General features: G+C 51.0%; 1 protein-coding gene across 3 annotated transcripts in view; it reads right to left on the reverse strand.

The window, feature by feature from the left end:
• Positions 1-601: 601 nt before the first annotated feature.
• Positions 602-18,116, reverse strand: part of REM1 (RRAD and GEM like GTPase 1) — a 62,790-nt gene continuing 45,275 nt past the window's right edge. For 2 of the 3 annotated variants that reach the window (XM_086932708.1, XM_086932709.1), the window contains exon 5: positions 602-6,460. In XM_086932708.1, coding sequence (XP_086788834.1) covers positions 6,183-6,460 — 278 coding nt within the window. In that variant the 3' untranslated portion in view covers positions 602-6,182. The remainder of the gene's footprint in view (positions 6,461-18,116) is intronic. The other variant, XR_015297626.1, reaches the window with a different exon arrangement.

The following is an 18,116-nucleotide window of genomic DNA, read 5'->3' on the forward strand; positions in this document are numbered from 1 at the left end:
TTTTTGGCTTTAAGAGCCAAGAAAGCGGAGATAAAATGATCTCCCTATTACCTAGATGTCGCTAACACCAGTTAGCGACAACTAGTAGGAGATAGCGACCATCTTGGGCCCCACTTTGCATGTCACAGAAATTTATCACTAATGACATTCAAAGTGGGCGTGCCAAGATGTTAGCGACTGGAAACAGTCGCTAACATCGCTATCTCCCATTACCAACTTTTGGAGATATTCGCGCTAAGCGCGAATATCTCCAAAAGCTAACACCTGCCCTGAGCAGTTCTTAGCCATGTTATCCAATGGGAGGTGGATAACATGGCTTAGCTCAGTAATGCTTGAATAGCGCACACTTTTCAGCGATATTCATGCATTGCGGCCGATTTTTATCATATTTGCGATAAACCTTGGTAATACCAAGGTTTATCTGCGTTAAAACTCGCAGCAGGTCGGCGATACATTTTTGTCTCTAACCAAGCAATAGCGATAATTATCGCTTCAGTTTAAATACTTCTCAGTCCCTTGCAGACATCCTTGGTTTGGGTAAATAATGAAAGCATCACTATTGGGGTTTGAAACCCTGTGTAAAGGATGACAAAGTCAGTAGTTTACAAAAAGAAGACATATTTAATCAAAATAACTTTACATGTTTCTCCGGCACCTCTGTTCAGTAGTTGGTCATGAACTTCTGCCAATCTGGACATACACATCTCTTGGAGCATGAAGAAGGTGCTGCAGATTCAGCTCTTGACCGGCTCATTATACAGGAAACTCAGGACCGCACTGTGGAGGAGTTTCCCACCTCAGGCTCCTCTTGTCTAGGAGCAGTGACTCAGGACCAGGCTGTCCAGTGGCACTTGCCTCTGGATGCTCCTGTTTAGGAATACTCATCTCAAGCCTCCACTATCTAGATGCCATTGTTTGAAACCCACCCAGTCTGTTAGCTTCACACTTCAGGATCAGCCTGTCCAATGGACTCCAAACTCAAGCCCACCATATCTAAGAGGCTCCCTCCCACCTGAGGCCCGTACTGTCCATGAGTCCCATGCCCCAGGACCATATGGGCCAGAGCATTGGCCTCGGGACCATCCTGTGAGGTGGACGTGTCTCAGGACTCTCCTGTCTAGGAGCCCCTATCTCAGGACCTTCTGTCTCAAAGTGTCCAACCGTAGTACCATCCTGTCGCTAGGCACCTGCATCAGACCTTTCTGCAGAGGAGCCCCTGTTTCAGACCCCTATTATCTGGAAGCATCAATCCCAGGCTTCCCTTATCTACATGCATATAACCCCAAGCCCATCCTGTTGAAGAGCCTCCAGCCTCAAGTCACCCTGACCAAGAGCCTTCTGCTTCAGGCATATACCTCCTGGAAGCGTCCTGCCAGGTGCCGTGCCTCAGGTTTACTTTGTTGAGGAGCTCTTGTCTCTGCACCTCATGTCTAGGAACCTCTTGCTCAAGCTCTTCTTGACTGTTAGCCTCCCTCCTCAGGACCAGCCTGTCCTATGGCCTCTACAGTCAGGTCCATCTTTTCTCTGCTCTGTTCGTGGAGTTTGCGGCACTTTCTGCACTCCGCAGAGAATGCAGAGGTCCGAAAACGTTTGCTTCGCGTAGAGCAGTTTTTTCCTCTCTTGCCAAGGTCAAGTTGACGAGCGAGGAAAATCCACCTCCTGGCAAGATTTCCCAACGAGGGTGGTTGGATTTCTGAATGCGTTGAGAAGCCTTCTGTTCGCGTTCAGAAAAGCTGCCACTCAATTAGAAAATCTACTTGAGCGGCAGAAAAGAAATAGCGCCTTCCTGCGCTGTTCATGGTGCAGTACGCGCTGATTTTACAGTGAACGACAAACACCCGGCACTAAAAACCAATGCGTACGGCGTGACCAAACGCACTCTGCCACTTGCGGAACTTCGCAATGTGCGGCAGACTTTTTTTACGCAGACTCCAGGCCTACACATTACCTGTACCATGTCACCAATCAATGTAAGCGATCACTTTACCTATAGACTGGCACCAATCACTGTAACAAATCACTGCTGCTTCTAGCTGGCAACCTTCACTACAGCTCATCACTGTTCCTGTACTCTGCCGGCAATGAATGTCAGGGATCACTTTACCTGTAACATGTCAGCAATCAATGCAACCAATTGATGTACCTGTATACTGACAACAATCGCTGTAACAAATCACTGCTGCTTCTAGCGGTCAACCTTCTTTGTAACTTCTTTGTTTCTTTGTTCCTGTAGACTGACAGCAATGACAGTTACAGATCCCTGTTCATGTAGACTGACAGCAATGATCTAAGAGATCACCTTACCATCAGACTGTCAGCAACCACTATAACATATCACTTTCCCAGTAGACTTGCAACCACCCCTTTAGAATTCACTGCTCCTATTGACACCATTTCTTGCAACAGATTACTGACCCTGCTGTGAGCATTGTATCTACTCTGACCACCCCCTGCAATCAGCATTGTACACACATAGTGTACTTTTACTGCTGCCAGCTTTGCATATACACTGAGCACTGCCTGTGCGGTCAGCACTGCGTGTACACAAAGAACCCCCTTGCTGTCAGCATTGCAGGTGTACTAAGCACTGCCCCTTCTCTCAGCATTGCAAGTACACAGAGCACTGCCCCCTCCACCAGCACTGCAAGCACACAGAGCACTGCCCCTGCTATCAGCACTGCATGTACACAGAGCACTTCCCATGCTGTTGGCACTGCATGTACACAGATCACTTCCCATGCTGTTGGCACTGCATGTACACAGAGCACTTCCCATGCTGTTGGCACTGCATGTACACAGAGCACTTCCCATGCTATCAGCACTGCATGTACACAGAGCACTGCCCCTGCTATCAGCACTGTATGTACACAAAGCACTGTCAGTACTGCCAGCACTGCATGTACACAGAGCACTGCCCCCTCCATCAGCACTGCAAGTACACAGAGCACTGCCCCTGCTATCAGCACTGCATGTACACAAAGCACTGTCACTACTGCCAGCACTGCATGTACACAGAGCACTGTCACTACTGTCAGCACTGCATGTACACAGAGCACTTCCCATGCTGTTGGCACTGCATGTACACAGAGCACTTCCCATGCTATCAGCACTGCATGTACACAGAGCACTGCCCCTGCTATCAGCACTGTATGTACACAAAGCACTGTCAGTACTGCCAGCACTGCATGTACACAGAGCACTGCCCCCTCCATCAGCACTGCAAGTACACAGAGCACTGCCCCTGCTATCAGCACTGCATGTACACAAAGCACTGTCACTACTGCCAGCACTGCATGTACACAGAGCACTGCCCCTGCTATCAGCACTGCATGTACACAAAGCACTGTCACTACTGCCAGCACTGCATGTACACAGAGCACTGTCACTACTGTCAGCACTGCATGTACACAGAGCACTTCCCATGCTGTTGGCACTGAATGTACACAGAGCACTTCCCATGCTATCAGCACTGCATGTACACAGAGCACTGCCCCCTCCATCAGCACTGCAAGTACACAGAGCACTGCCCCTGCTATCAGCACTGCATGTACACAAAGCACTGTCACTACTGCCAGCACTGCATGTACACAGAGCACTGTCACTACTGTCAGCACTGCATGTACACAGAGCACTTCCCATGCTGTTGGCACTGCATGTACACAGAGAACTGGCCCCGCTGCCCTCATTCCTTGTAACAGTTTACCGTCCTCGTAAAATAGTATCATCCACTGTATACAGAACCCTGCCTTTGATTTTAGCATTTCCTGTAAAGCTGCCAGCCTATCCTGTAGCGTGATACTGTGCAGGTACTGACAGCACTTTCTGTAACGTGTCACTGTCGCCGTAGAGCGCCAGCAGTCCCTGTGACATATCAATGTGTGTCTGAAGACAGCCAGCAGTCCCTGTGACATATCAACGTGTCTGTAGACGGCCAGCAGTCCCTGTGACATATCAACGTGTCTGAAGACAGCCAGCAGTCCCTGTGACATATCAATGTGTGTGTAGATGGCCAGCAGTCCCTGTGACATATCAATGTGTGTCTGTAGACGACCAGCAGTCCCTGTGACATATCAACGTGTGTCTGTAGACGACCAGCAGTCCCTGTGACATATCAATGTGTGTCTGTAGACGACCAGCAGTCCCTGTGACATATCAACGTGTGTCTGTAGACGACCAGCAGTCCCTGTGACATATCAATGTGTCTGTAGACGGCCAGCAGTCCCTGTGACATATCAATGTGTGTGTAGATGGCCAGCAGTCCCCGTGACATATCAATGTGTGTCTGTAGACGACCAGTAGTCCCTGTGACATATCAATGTGTGTCTGAAGACAGCCAGCAGTCCCTGTGACATATCAATGTGTGTCTGAAGACAGCCAGCAGTCCCTGTGACATATCAATGTGTGTGTAGATGGCCAGCAGTCCCTGTGACATATCAATGTGTCTGTAGACGGCCAGCAGTCCCTGTGACATATCAATGTGTCTGTAGACGGCCAGCAGTTCCTGTGACATATCAATGTGTGTCTGTAGACAGCCAGCAGTCCCTTTGACATATCAATGTGTGTGTAGATGGCCAGCAGTCCCTGTGACATATCAATGTGTGTCTGAAGACAGCCAGCAGTCCCTGTGACATATCAATGTGTCTGTAGACGGCCAGCAGTTCCTGTGACATATCAATGTGTGTCTGTAGACAGCCAGCAGTCCCTTTGACATATCAATGTGTCTGTAGACGGCTAGCAGTCCCTGTGACATATCAATGTGTGTCTGAAGACAGCCAGCAGTCCCTGTGACATATCAACGTGTCTGCAGACGGCCAGCAATCCCTGTAACAGATCAATGTGTCTGTAGACGGCCAGCAGTTCCTGTGACATATCAATGTGTCTGTAGACGGCCAGCAGTCCCCGTGACATATCAATGTGTCTGTAGATGGCCAGCAGTCCCTGTGACATATCAATGTGTCTATAGACGGCTAGCAGTCCCCGTGACATATCAATGTGTCTGTAGATGGCCAGCAGTCTCTATAACAGATCAATGTGTCTGTAGACGGCCAGAGGTCCCTGTGACATATCAATGTGTCTGAAGACGGCCAGCAGTCCCCGTGACATATCAATGTGTCTGTAGACGGCTAGCAGTTCCTGTGACATATCAACATGTGTCTGTAGACGGCCAGCAGTCCCAGTGACATATCAATGTGTCTGTGTAGTCCCTGTCACAGGTAACTGTGTCTGTAGATGGCCAGAAGTCCCTGTAACAGGTCAATGTGTCTGTAGATGACGAGCAGTCCCTGTAACAGGTCCCCATCCTATAGAATGTTACAGTTCCCTGTTAACGAGAACACTGTCCTATTGTCAGCATTTCCTGTAAGAGGTCTCTGCTGATGCTGTTCACTATCTGCACCCTACATGATGGGCCATATCCGATCTCCTGCAGGTTCAGGTTGCCTTGGAAATCTGGGAGCATCTTGACCACAGAGTGTTGCTATGTTACTAAGGCATAGTTACAAGTATTGTTTCTTTCAGTCTCTGCACAGGCACATAGATCCTCCTTCTGTGTCTGGTTGCATAGGCACAGCTCTCAACCTGTCCATTGAGGACACCTTGGTATGAAACTCTCTTAAGCTCTAATCCACCCCCCCCATTACATACATTCAGAGCACACGATCCAACAGTGCTCCTCAGAAGCCCCCAGTATAAAGGTTCTCCAAAGAGGCAACAGCAGATGAGGGCTGAATAAAATGAAAGCGTAATTCAGAAAAAAAAGCCATTTGTGCCCCAGTAGATGGCGAGAAGGACATGGTGGCACCAGAGGGGGCGCTAGACCACTTTAGCAATGTCCGAGGGTCCATTTGAATACATCTCCTGAATAGAGGGAGCCTCCCAAGGAATTAGGGTCTAGGTTGAGCAGCAAAGGCCTAGCTCAAGGCAGGGGTCCTTCAAGGTTCTAGACTTGCTTCTGATGACCCTGGCAGCTTTGCCTCATGTGTTTCACCAGTCCGTAGTTCGCTCCGGCTGGCATACTTTTGAAGAAGACAGTTTGGAAGATATCGGCATCCGCAGCATCTTTTGCATAGATAGTCACTCATTCAAAAGGCAAAGAACAAAGTGGGGATCCTGAATTCGTACCTCAGTGAAGCTTCTGGAAGGACCCTCACAGGAAATCATTTGAACATGGACATAGTGGCTGCTTAGAGGACCGAGAGGTCATGGCAGGACTTGGAGCGCACCTTCATGGCCACTTTCCTGTTGTTTCGGGCCACCAGTTTGTCCAGGAAGCGGCGCGCCTTCTTGGTGATGCTCTCTTTGCGCCTGTAGATGGACCGGCGCTTGTCGTTGGCTTCCTTGCTGTCCCGGCGCAGACGGATCTGGCGGACAATACCCTCGAAGAGTTCGGCCACATTGTGGTGCAGGGCCGCTGAGGTCTCGATAAACTTGCAGTCAAAGACCATGGCACAGGCTCGGCCCTCTGCGGGGGAAGAGGGGAGATAAGCAGTATAAATGAATTGGATAAGAAAAAAAACTGGATAAAAGGCTATGCATAAGGGGAGAAACACAAGAGAGGATGGCTGGGGAGAACTTAAGGGTTTTACGGAGAAAGGTACTGAAGTTAAAAGTATGGTGGCCCGTGGCCTGCAAGACCATGAGCGGTAGGTGTCACCACTCATACCTCTGGCTGGTTTTGTGCAGCCACTTCCCATGACCACCACCCTGGATGTGCAACTGCCGGGACTCGGGTTTTTCTCAAATCCAGGTGCTTATCCGGTCACATATTACATCTGCTTTATAGTTATATAGGTGGACTTTGTGACCAGATGTAGGTGGTATACCAGTTGTGGAATCTCCTGATAATACTGGCATGGATTCGGTACAACTTGTAAACCTGACTAGAGCCATTGCCACCAAAACGGGGCAGAAATACAACTGTGCACAACGCGTAATAAGAATCCTGGAAGGGGCTAAGACCCAATGCTTGGCGTTCATACTATGCTTGCTAGGACTTCCATAACGAAGGCTCTTACTTGTAGGGCTGAGCCAACTAATCTTTTGTATGTGTTAGGACCTGTGTCCGCTAGAGGGCCTTCTATTCTTGATTTATCGGAGTAAGACCTTTCTCTCTGGCTCCAACCTGTCCGTCAACCTCTGTCAATTGTGCCCTTTTCCTGCCATGTCCAGCTTTTGCTCTCACCACCTCTGTTCCTCTGCAACCAGCAGCTTTCCAGTGCAACTTCCACCCCGGACTCCTTTTCTGATCATCAGATTTATAGCACAGTCAATATCTTTTGTTGACTTTTTCTTTTGCGATATCTTCAGTCCTGTTCTTCTAGGTCTGTGCTCTCATCTAAATTGCCCTCTGCTTTTGATTATTGTGAGAAGTTGGCCCGATATGCAACGTTCGCTATTCTAGCGACCGCTATGTATCGTTCCAACGTCCCTTATGGTGTTTGGTTGTAAGTCAACCTATAGACCAGCTATCCTAGTAGCGTGGATACGAGCAGTCTAAGGCTAAAGACTCGAGAGGGCGCGTTAAGCCAGCTGTTTACCACACATGTACCCCTTGAACACCCAGTGAAAGGACACCACACAAGTGTTATGAAAATAAACAGGATATTTATTAAGATTCACAACAGCCCTGGACTCTTTATGAGGACAGGGTACTAAGCACAAACCAAATCTCTTAGGAAAATACTTCAAGTGCACAATTAAAACAAGTGTCCGAGGACACGGAAAGTTTAAGGTCTCGGGCGGACCCGATAAGGCAAGTCGGAAGCGAGGGACTCGGGACCCTAGAGTAAAGAGGCTATGCAGGCACCGAAATGCCGAGTTACCTAGCCACGAGGGCTGCGGCTGCACAAGTCTTACAGGCGTCGGGGTCTTCGCTGACGAGCCAGGAGCCGGAAGAAAAGGAGTTGCTGGCCGGCGACCAGTGATGAATAGTTCATAGAGATCCAAGCCTGGATCAGAGATTGTTGATACCTGAAAGCAGAGGGGACCAAGTTCGTACTACTAGCCAGTAGTCAGAGGGTACCAGGATGGCACTGGTTGGCCGTCACCTCGACCAGGTGAGTGGGCGACGCTAGGCTCTGCAGTCTCACGGACCAGGAGGCGTTGTCGGCGACCACGGCGGAGGTGCGAGCTGTCCCACGAAGGATGATGCTGTCGGCGTCGCTGGGCCCAGGATGGGGCAACAAGCCTTGGCAGATCTCAGGGCCACGTGGTGGGCCTAAGATGGCGTCTTGAGTGGACCAGGAGGGTCCGGGGTGCTTCTCGCAGAGATGGAAGCAAGGGCCAGTCTGGAGCAACCAGACCAGCAGTGTTGATTGTCGGATGTCGTCACAGAAGGGCACAAGCCAGCGGCTAGTGACCAGACAACGTGCTGAGCAGCGAGCAGAAGGGCCCCACGCAGATCGTGGAGATACTGGGAGACTGCACTTCGGTGCTAGAGCGGCTCAGGGTCGGGGCTTCTCGGACCCCAGAGCACTCACCAGGGAATCGCTTCGATGGTCGTGCTGGTTTAAGAGCGTGCAGGTTCTGATGATGGCCGGTCCCTCGAGGTCTCGTCGCACCCACAGATCACAGCTGAGCTGATGACGTGGCTAGAGGTCAGAGGTGCCAGGGAAGCCGGTTCTCGTCGAGCTGGGCCGTCGGATCCTTGAGGAAGGACTTGCAGCAAACCGCAGAGTTCTTAGATGGTGCCCGCTGATGCAGGGTGACTACTCCTTAGTCACAAGGGAGAAATCTTGAGAAGAGTCTTGAGTGTCCTTTCGTAGAAAGTAGTTCTTGATTCAAAGATGATCTAATTTGGAAGGGTCCCCGCTCCGGCCTTTATCCTAAAGAAAGGGGTGGGTACATGACTAGGTCCTGCCCTAAGGGTGGGACCAGGAAGGGGGGTAGTTACACCCCTCTCCCCTGCCGGACTTTCCCCAGGCCAGGGCTGGCGCCCCTGGAACTGGTTCTGACCGGCAGATGCGTAGTGAGCACCGGGGTGCCACTCCGCAGTCACCTTCTCGCAAAAGCCCTACCTACCCAGAATACACAAACCCTGTCTGGGACGGTGCGAACACCGCCCTCGACAGGAAACCCTTTGTCCAAGCGCCCCTCACTGGAAGGACTCCCAGCAGCAGGAGGTCAAACTCGTGTCTGTGGTGGCAGCATCCATTTTGTGGAGCTGAGGCTTTAGTTAACTTTAACCGGGGTTCACAGTTACGTACATGTCGTGTCCCTCTAGAAGGGCGGAATGCTAACCTCATCGCCAGGGTTGGTGAGAGGGCAGCATCCCGATTCGTATGACACCTTACTCGACATGCCTTGATAACGCGACACCGAAGTTACCGATGGGGTACGCGTTATCATGGAACAGCCATTGGGTCTTGGTTCCGCAAGCTGCAACCGGGCTCGGCTCGGGCCAGAGCCTAGTTCACACGAGCCCATGCACTCTGCCTTCAGGATTGTCAAGGCCTGCCATAGGAGTGACTGATAGGAACTCGAGTGTCCATTGTATGGTTAGATATAGGGCTACTATATCTAAAGCAAAGTGTGATTACACGACTTCGCCCCAGCTGTCATGCAGCCAGTTGTGTCAAATTTAGGCGGCCAGCCAGGGGTGGCATAATACATGCTGCAGCTCCCGGCGGCCCTGGGTACACCTATGCCCTGAGTTACAGGGTCTGATAAGGTGGCCCAGTACCAATTGGTAAATGCACCTAGGGTACATGTCGTAATTTAGAAAGAGAACAGCCAGGCTGTGGGTCTGATTAGCAGGCCCACAGCCAGAGAAAGTCGTAAACCAGTGAAACAAAAGCAAAAAATCTGGGTGATCATAGGATTGCAGACCCTACTCTCCTACATGACCCCCCCCCCAAACGTCGGAACAATAAGCTAACCTTGACCAGGTGAGTCTTCTTGTTCTAAGTGGAAATATCTGGAGAGCCCATCGGCATTGCCATGATCAGTACCAGGTCTATGTTCCACTGTAAAGTCCATCCCCTGTAGGGAAATGGACCACCTTAGCAGTTTGGGGTTTTCACCCTTCATCTGATTTAGCCACAAGAGGGGCTTATGGTCGGTCTGAATCTTGAAGTGAGTGCCAAACAAGTATGGCCTCAGCTTCTTCAGGGCCCAAACCACAGCAAAGGCCTCCCTCTCAATAGCTGACCAATTCTTCTCTCTAGGGGTCAGCCTTCTGCTTATAAAAGCAATGGGCTGGTCTTGACCATCAAAATTCAGTTGAGAAAGAACAGCTCCCACACCCAACTCAGAAGCATCTGTTTGGACAATGAATGGTTTGGAGTAGTCCGGACTCTTGAGGATAGGCGCCGTGCACATGGCCTGCTTTAGGTCATCGAATGCTTTTTGACAGCTCGCTGTCCACTGAACCTTTTTTGGCATTTTCTTGCTTGTCAGTTCGTTTAATGGTGTCACGATGGAACCATAGTTCCTGACAAACTTCCGGTAGTATCCAGTCAGGCCCAAGAAAGCTCGAACCTGAGTCTGGGTGGTTGGAGGAGCCCAGTCCCTGATTGACTGTATCTTGCTCTCCAGTGGCTGAACCTGGCCTCCACCTACAAGGTGGCCCAGGTATACAACCTGTGTCTGCCCTATCTGGCACTTGGTGGCCTTGATAGTGAGGCCTGCTGCTCGCAGAGCCTCTAACGCTTTCCGCAGGTGGACCAGGTGATCCTCCCAGGTGGAGCTAAAGACAGCAATATCGTCAAGATACGCCGCACAGAAGTCATCCAGCCCAGTAAGGACTTGATTCACCAACCTTTGGAAGGTGGCAGGTGCATTTTTCAGACCAAAGGGCATTACCACGAACTGATAATGCCCACCAGGGGTTGAAAATGCGGTTTTAGGCTTGGCGTCCTCAGCTAACCTGATTTGCCAATACCCAGCTGTCAGGTCAAACGTACTTAAGAAGTTGGCCGAAGCCAATCTATCGATAAGCTCGTCTGCCCTTGGTATTGGGTGGGCGTCAGTCTTAGTGACTGCATTGAGACCCCTGTAGTCTACGCAAAACCTCATCTCTCTCTTACCACCCTGGGTGTGAGGTTTCGGCACTAGAACCACGGGACTAGCCCAAGGGCTGTCCGAGGGTTCAATGACTCCCAGCTCCAACATTTTCTGCACTTCACTCTTGATGCAGTCTCTAACGTGATCAGGCTGCCGGTAGATTTTACTCTTAACGGGCAAGCTGTCACCAGTGTCAACCTCATGGGTGCACCAATCGGTCTGGCTGGGTGTTAGAGAAAACATATGTCTGAAAGACTGAAGAACCTGTTTACAGTCTCTCTGTTGATGTTCGGAGAGGCTGCCACAAAAGACAACACCATCTACCGATCCATCGTCAGGATTCTGAGTGAGCAGGTCGGGGAGAGGGTCACTCTCCTCCTCCTGTCCCTCATCTAGGGCCATGAGCAAACTCATGTCCTTCCTGTCGACATATGCCTTGAGCCTGTTGACATGAAGCACCCTGTGGGGGCTCCGGGGAGTTCCCAGGTCGACCAGGTAGGTGACCTCTCCCTTTTTCTCCAGGATGGTGTAGGGCCCGGACCATTTGTCCTTGAGTGCTGCTGGGGCCACTGGCTCCAACACCCACACCTTCTGTCCGGGCTGGTAAACAGTCAAGACAGCCTTTTGGTCATGCCAAGCTTTCTGGAGTTCTTGGCTGGCCTTAAGGTTTTCAGATGCCTTCTCCATGTATTCAGCCATCCGCGAGCGGAGGCCAAGCACATAGTCCACTATGTTGGCTGCAGGCTTTTTGAGAGGTCTCTCCCATCCTTCCTTCACCAAACACAGGGGTCCTCTTACAGGATGCCCGTACAAAAGTTCAAAAGGGCTGTAGCCAACCCCCTTCTGTGGGACTTCTCTGTAGGCGAACAAGAGGCAGGGGATCAGGACGTCCCATCTACGCCGAAGCTTTTCAGGTAGTCCATGAATCATCCCTTTAAGGGTCCTGTTGAATCTCTCAACAAGCCCATTGCATTGTGGATGATAGGGTGTAGTGAACTTGTAGTTGACACCACATTCCTTCCACATAGCAGTTAAGTAGCTCGACATAAAGTTTGCACCTCTGTCGGAGACGACCTCCTTAGGGAAGCCCACTCTGGAGAATACTCCAACTAGGGCTCTTGCCACAACAGGTGCTGTAGTGGTCCTAAGGGGAATAGCTTCAGGATACCTGGTGGCATGATCCACTACCACCAGTATAAACTTGTGCCCTGATGCTGTCGGTGGTTCCATGGGACCGACGATGTCGATCCCCACCCGTTCAAAGGGCACCCCCACCACAGGCATTGGTATAAGGGGGGCCTTTGTCGTGCCACCTGACTTGCCACTGGCTTGGCAAGTGACACAGGAGCGGCAAAACTCCTTGGTATCTTCGTTCATATGAGGCCAGTGAAAGTGTGAGACAAGCCTGTCCCACGTTTTCGTCTGGCCTAGGTGACCTGCTAAGGGAATCTCGTGGGCCAAGGTAAGTAGGAAACCACGCTGAGACAAGGGTACAACCAGCCTCCTGGTCATGCCAGGCTTGGGGTCTCTTGACTCAGTGTACAGGAGTCCATCTTCCCAGTATACCTTGTGGGTACCTGTGGCGTTCCCAGCAGCCTCAGCAGCAGCCTGCTGTCTGAGGGGTTCAAGAGAAGGGCAGTCTAACTGGTCCTTCCCCAGGTCTTCCCTTGAGGGTCCCCCTGAACCCAAGAATTCAACTTGATCAAGTTCGAACTCTCTCGGCTCAGTTTCCCTCAATTCCTGTAGGTCAGCCTCCTCTGAGACTTGATCCACGACCTGGGGCAAGGGGGAAGGCGCAGCCTTAACCCTACTGCTCTTTTTCTTGGGAGGTGTCTGGTCCGTGGTTCCAGGATCCAGCACCTGTTCAGTGGGGCATTTCCTGACCTGTGACCTGGTCACAACGAACACATGTGCTGGCAAACCTAACATTTCCATGTGAGTCCGGTGCTCCACTTCTGACCATTGTGATGACTCCAAATCATTGCCCAACAAACAATCCACTGGGAGGTCTGGACTAACTACAACCTTCTTTTGGCCAGTTACCCCTCCCCAGGAGAAAGCTACAATTGCCATACTGTGATTGGTAGTGACATTGCTTGCATTGGTCACCAGGAATTCTGTACCTGGCATGATCTGTCCAGGGTCCACAAAGTTAGGCGTCACCATGGTGACGCTGGCACAAGTGTCCCTATAGGCCTGAGCCATCTTTCCATTTATGAAAGGCGTCTGTCTGTATTTGCCCAAGGTATTGGGACTTATGTCAGGGGACACGTCCGCGTCCCCTGTACTGACAAGGACAGCCTGAGTGAGTGTGCCAGCTAAGTTGTCACGCCCCTCAGAACCCAGGGTTAACCCTACTAAACCCTTGGGAGGCGCACTACCACTGCTGACTGTACTAGGGGGCACAGGTGCCTTAGGGGCTGCAGTGGCAGGAGTCTGCCCTCCTCCTTTCTTGGTGCACTCACTAAACCAGTGAGATTTACTTTTACAGTACTGGCACCATCTTTTGGATTGGCCTTCTTTCTTCTTTTGGGGAGCCTGACCCCCTCCCTCTTTGGGTTGTTGGGGACCTGTCGAAGACTTCTGGTCATTTTGTTCCCCCTTAGAATCTTTACCCTTCTGGTCTGCTTTCTTCTGACCACCTTGATTCTGGCCCTGGTTCTGTTTAACTCTCGTGCGAACCCATCTGTCTGCCTTCTTTCCCAATTCTTGGGGAGAGGTCAGATCCGAGTCGACAAGATGCTGATGCAACAACTGGTTCTGACAATTGTTTAAAATTTGTTCTCTCATCATCAAATTATACAATCCTTTGTAATCAGTAACCTTGCTGCCCAGCAACCAGCCCTCAAAAGCCTTAGTGGCACAATCGACAAAGTCAGACCAATCTTGAGACTGCGTTTTCTGGGTATCCCTGAACAGCACCCTGTACTGCTCAGTGGTTAGGCCGAACCCTTCAACGAGTGTATTTTTCAAGACTTGGTAATCGTTCGCATCCTCCACCCTTGTGGTGAGGAGCTTGTCTCTTCCTTTACCTTCAAAGGAGAGCCACAAGATAGCTGCCCACTGACTCTGGGGAACACCTTGCACAGTGCAGGCCCTCTCCAAAGCAGTAATCCATTTGTGGATGTCGTCCCCTTGTTTAAAGGGGGGCACTATCTTACCAAGGTGTTTCGTATCGAAACTCTTTTCCCTATTGCTAGGTATATTGCTGCCACCAGTGGGGACTACCCCACTTAACTGTTGCTCTCTCGCAAAGGCAAGCCTTTCTTTGGCCAGGGCAAGTTCTTCCCTTTCGATCCTCAGATTAGCTGCCCTTTCCTTAGCTTCGTACACTCTCCGCTGAGGGGACGTCATCCCTCTCTGAGAAGAGTTGCGAGAGCCATTGGTTTGAAGGGATCTGCCAGAATCTCTTGACAGAGATCAGGCTCGTCCATTCCCAATGTTAAGCTGACCTGATAGTGGCCCCAGGGGTCCCCCAGTACCGCTATCATGTTTGCTTAAGTTGGACCTGCTTAGTCTGACGACTTCTACCTGTCCCTTATCTGCCTCATCCCCAGAGGGATCCTCATCCTCATCATCCTCCACATCTTCGTTCTCAGTTGCGAGGTGGATGAGGTCAGGATCGTCTCTGGTTCCCTCGAGGGGAGGCATGTCTCCTTCTGGATTAGAAGAGCTAAGACGGGTCTCAGCTTTTCTGGCATCATAAGTCTCCAAGAGACCAATCAGAAAGGACGTGGTGGGGTTAGACCCCTGCTTGATCTTCCTGGAGTGACACACTTGTCTTAACTCCTTGAAGCTCAGCACAGTATATCTTGAAGGGATGACCTGTGGAGGGTCCACTGACACAAGGGGAGACTCAGAGTTTCCTCCTTTGTCCGACATACTGTTTCTAGTGTGGTGTAAGTGATGCACCTACCTACACTATGTGTTTACCTACTGTTCCCTTGCTAAGAGTTGCAGCCAAGGTGTGCTAAGCCTTGAGGAGCTGCAACAGCTGGTTCAGTAGAACTCAGAGTATTCTAAGCTTTAGTTATATGTACTAACAGTACTTATGTGATCTTTCAACAAGATATTCTTAGGATACGTGTGGTAAAACAACAGCAAGCTCAAATCCCAACCGCTGCTCACCAATGTGAGAAGTTGGCCCGATATGCAACGTTCGCTATTCTAGCGACCGCTATGTATCGTTCCAACGTCCCTTATGGTGTTTGGTTGTAAGTCAACCTATAGACCAGCTATCCTAGTAGCGTGGATACGAGCAGTCTAAGGCTAAAGACTCGAGAGGGCGCGTTAAGCCAGCTGTTTACCACACATGTACCCCTTGAACACCCAGTGAAAGGACACCACACAAGTGTTATGAAAATAAACAGGATATTTATTAAGATTCACAACAGCCCTGGACTCTTTATGAGGACAGGGTACTAAGCACAAACCAAATCTCTTAGGAAAATACTTCAAGTGCACAATTAAAACAAGTGTCCGAGGACACGGAAAGTTTAAGGTCTCGGGCGGACCCGATAAGGCAAGTCGGAAGCGAGGGACTCGGGACCCTAGAGTAAAGAGGCTATGCAGGCACCGAAATGCCGAGTTACCTAGCCACGAGGGCTGCGGCTGCACAAGTCTAACAGGCGTCGGGGTCTTCGCTGACGAGCCAGGAGCCGGAAGAAAAGGAGTTGCTGGCCGGCGACCAGTGATGAATAGTTCGTAGAGATCCAAGCCTGGATCAGAGATTGTTGATACCTGAAAGCAGAGGGGACCAAGTTCGTACTACTAGCCAGTAGTCAGAGGGTACCAGGATGGCACCGGTTGGCCGTCACCTCGACCAGGTGAGTGGGCGACGCTAGGCTCTGCAGTCTCACGGACCAGGAGGCGTTGTCGGCGACCACGGCGGAGGTGCGAGCTGTCCCACGAAGGATGATGCTGTCGGCGTCGCTGGGCCCAGGATGGGGCAACAAGCCTTGGCGGATCTCAGGGCCACGTGGTGGGCCTAAGATGGCGTCTTGAGTGGACCAGGAGGGTCCGGGGTGCTTCTCGCAGAGATGGAAGCAAGGGCCAGTCTGGAGCAACCAGACCAGCAGTGTTGATTGTCGGATGTCGTCACAGAAGGGCACAAGCCAGCGGCTAGTGACCAGACAACGTGCTGAGCAGCGAGCAGAAGGGCCCCACGCAGATCGTGGAGATACTGGGAGACTGCACTTCGGTGCTAGAGCGGCTCAGGGTCGGGGCTTCTCGGACCCCAGAGCACTCACCAGGGAATCGCTTCGATGGTCGTGCTGGTTTAAGAGCGTGCAGGTTCTGATGATGGCCGGTCCCTCGAGGTCTCGTCGCACCCACAGATCACAGCTGAGCTGATGACGTGGGTAGAGGTCAGAGGTGCCAGGGAAGCCGGTTCTCGTCGAGCTGGGCCGTCGGATCCTTGAGGAAGGACTTGCAGCAAACCGCAGAGTTCTTAGATGGTGCCCGCTGATGCAGGGTGACTACTCCTTAGTCACAAGGGAGAAATCTTGAGAAGAGTCTTGAGTGTCCTTTCGTAGAAAGTAGTTCTTGATTCAAAGATGATCTAATTTGGAAGGGTCCCCGCTCCGGCCTTTATCCTAAAGAAAGGGGTGGGTACATGACTAGGTCCTGCCCTAAGGGTGGGACCAGGAAGGGGGGTAGTTACACCCCTCTCCCCTGCCGGACTTTCCCCAGGCCAGGGCTGGCGCCCCTGGAACTGGTTCTGACCGGCAGATGCGTAGTGAGCACCGGGGTGCCACTCCGCAGTCACCTTCTCGCAAAAGCCCTACCTACCCAGAATACACAAACCCTGTCTGGGACGGTGCGAACACCGCCCTCGACAGGAAACCCTTTGTCCAAGCGCCCCTCACTGGAAGGACTCCCAGCAGCAGGAGGTCAGACTCGTGTCTGTGGTGGCAGCATCCATTTTGTGGAGCTGAGGCTTTAGTTAACTTTAACCGGGGTTCACAGTTACGTACATGTCGTGTCCCTCTAGAAGGGCGGAATGCTAACCTCATCGCCAGGGTTGGTGAGAGGGCAGCATCCCGATTCGTATGACACCTTACTCGACATGCCTTGATAACGCGACACCGAAGTTACCGATGGGGTACGCGTTATCATGGAACAGCCATTGGGTCTTGGTTCCGCAAGCTGCAACCGGGCTCGGCTCGGGCCAGAGCCTAGTTCACACGAGCCCATGCACTCTGCCTTCAGGATTGTCAAGGCCTGCCATAGGAGTGACTGATAGGAACTCGAGTGTCCATTGTATGGTTAGATATAGGGCTACTATATCTAAAGCAAAGTGTGATTACACGACTTCGCCCCAGCTGTCATGCAGCCAGTTGTGTCAAATTTAGGCGGCCAGCCAGAGGTGGCATAATACATGCTGCAGCTCCCGGCGGCCCTGGGTACACCTATGCCCTGAGTTACAGGGTCTGATAAGGTGGCCCAGTACCAATTGGTAAATGCACCTAGGGTACATGTCGTAATTTAGAAAGAGAACAGCCAGGCTGTGGGTCTGATTAGCAGGCCCACAGCCAGAGAAAGTCGTAAACCAGTGAAACAAAAGCAAAAAATCTGGGTGATCATAGGATTGCAGACCCTACTCTCCTACAATTATGTGTTCCTGTAGTCTGTGTTGTTCTTTGTCTTTTTTTCTAGCTCAGCGGTTCTAGCCTTTTGACTTCTATGGACCCCCACTTAATCATTACTGGAATCCATGGACCCCCACGTTGTCATTACTGGAAGCTGGGGTCCCCGGCCTAAGCAAATGCAATGATTTGGTCAAAAAAACAATACACAAATGACGACATATTTGACCTAATTCACAAACAAATATAAAAAAAAATCATGTTTTTTTAATTTTAATGGGAAAGTAGAAGCTTTTATATGATGCTGCACAGCTATTAGTGGTTGGGCGCAGACTTGAATCACCTACACAAAGTGAAGGCATTGGCCATCAATGGATGTGTGGGAATCTTGCAAAGGTGTCTGCAGGGCTGGGAGACATTTATCAAAGACTTGAGAGGGAAACATCCTTTACAACGCAACTTTTACCACGCAGTGCCTTTACGACGCAACTTTTACAACGCAAACCATTACAACGCATTGCGCTGGGG

Source organism: Lissotriton vulgaris, chromosome 7 (genome assembly GCF_964263255.1).
Source record: "Lissotriton vulgaris chromosome 7, aLisVul1.2, whole genome shotgun sequence".
NCBI lineage: Eukaryota > Metazoa > Chordata > Amphibia > Caudata > Salamandridae > Lissotriton > Lissotriton vulgaris.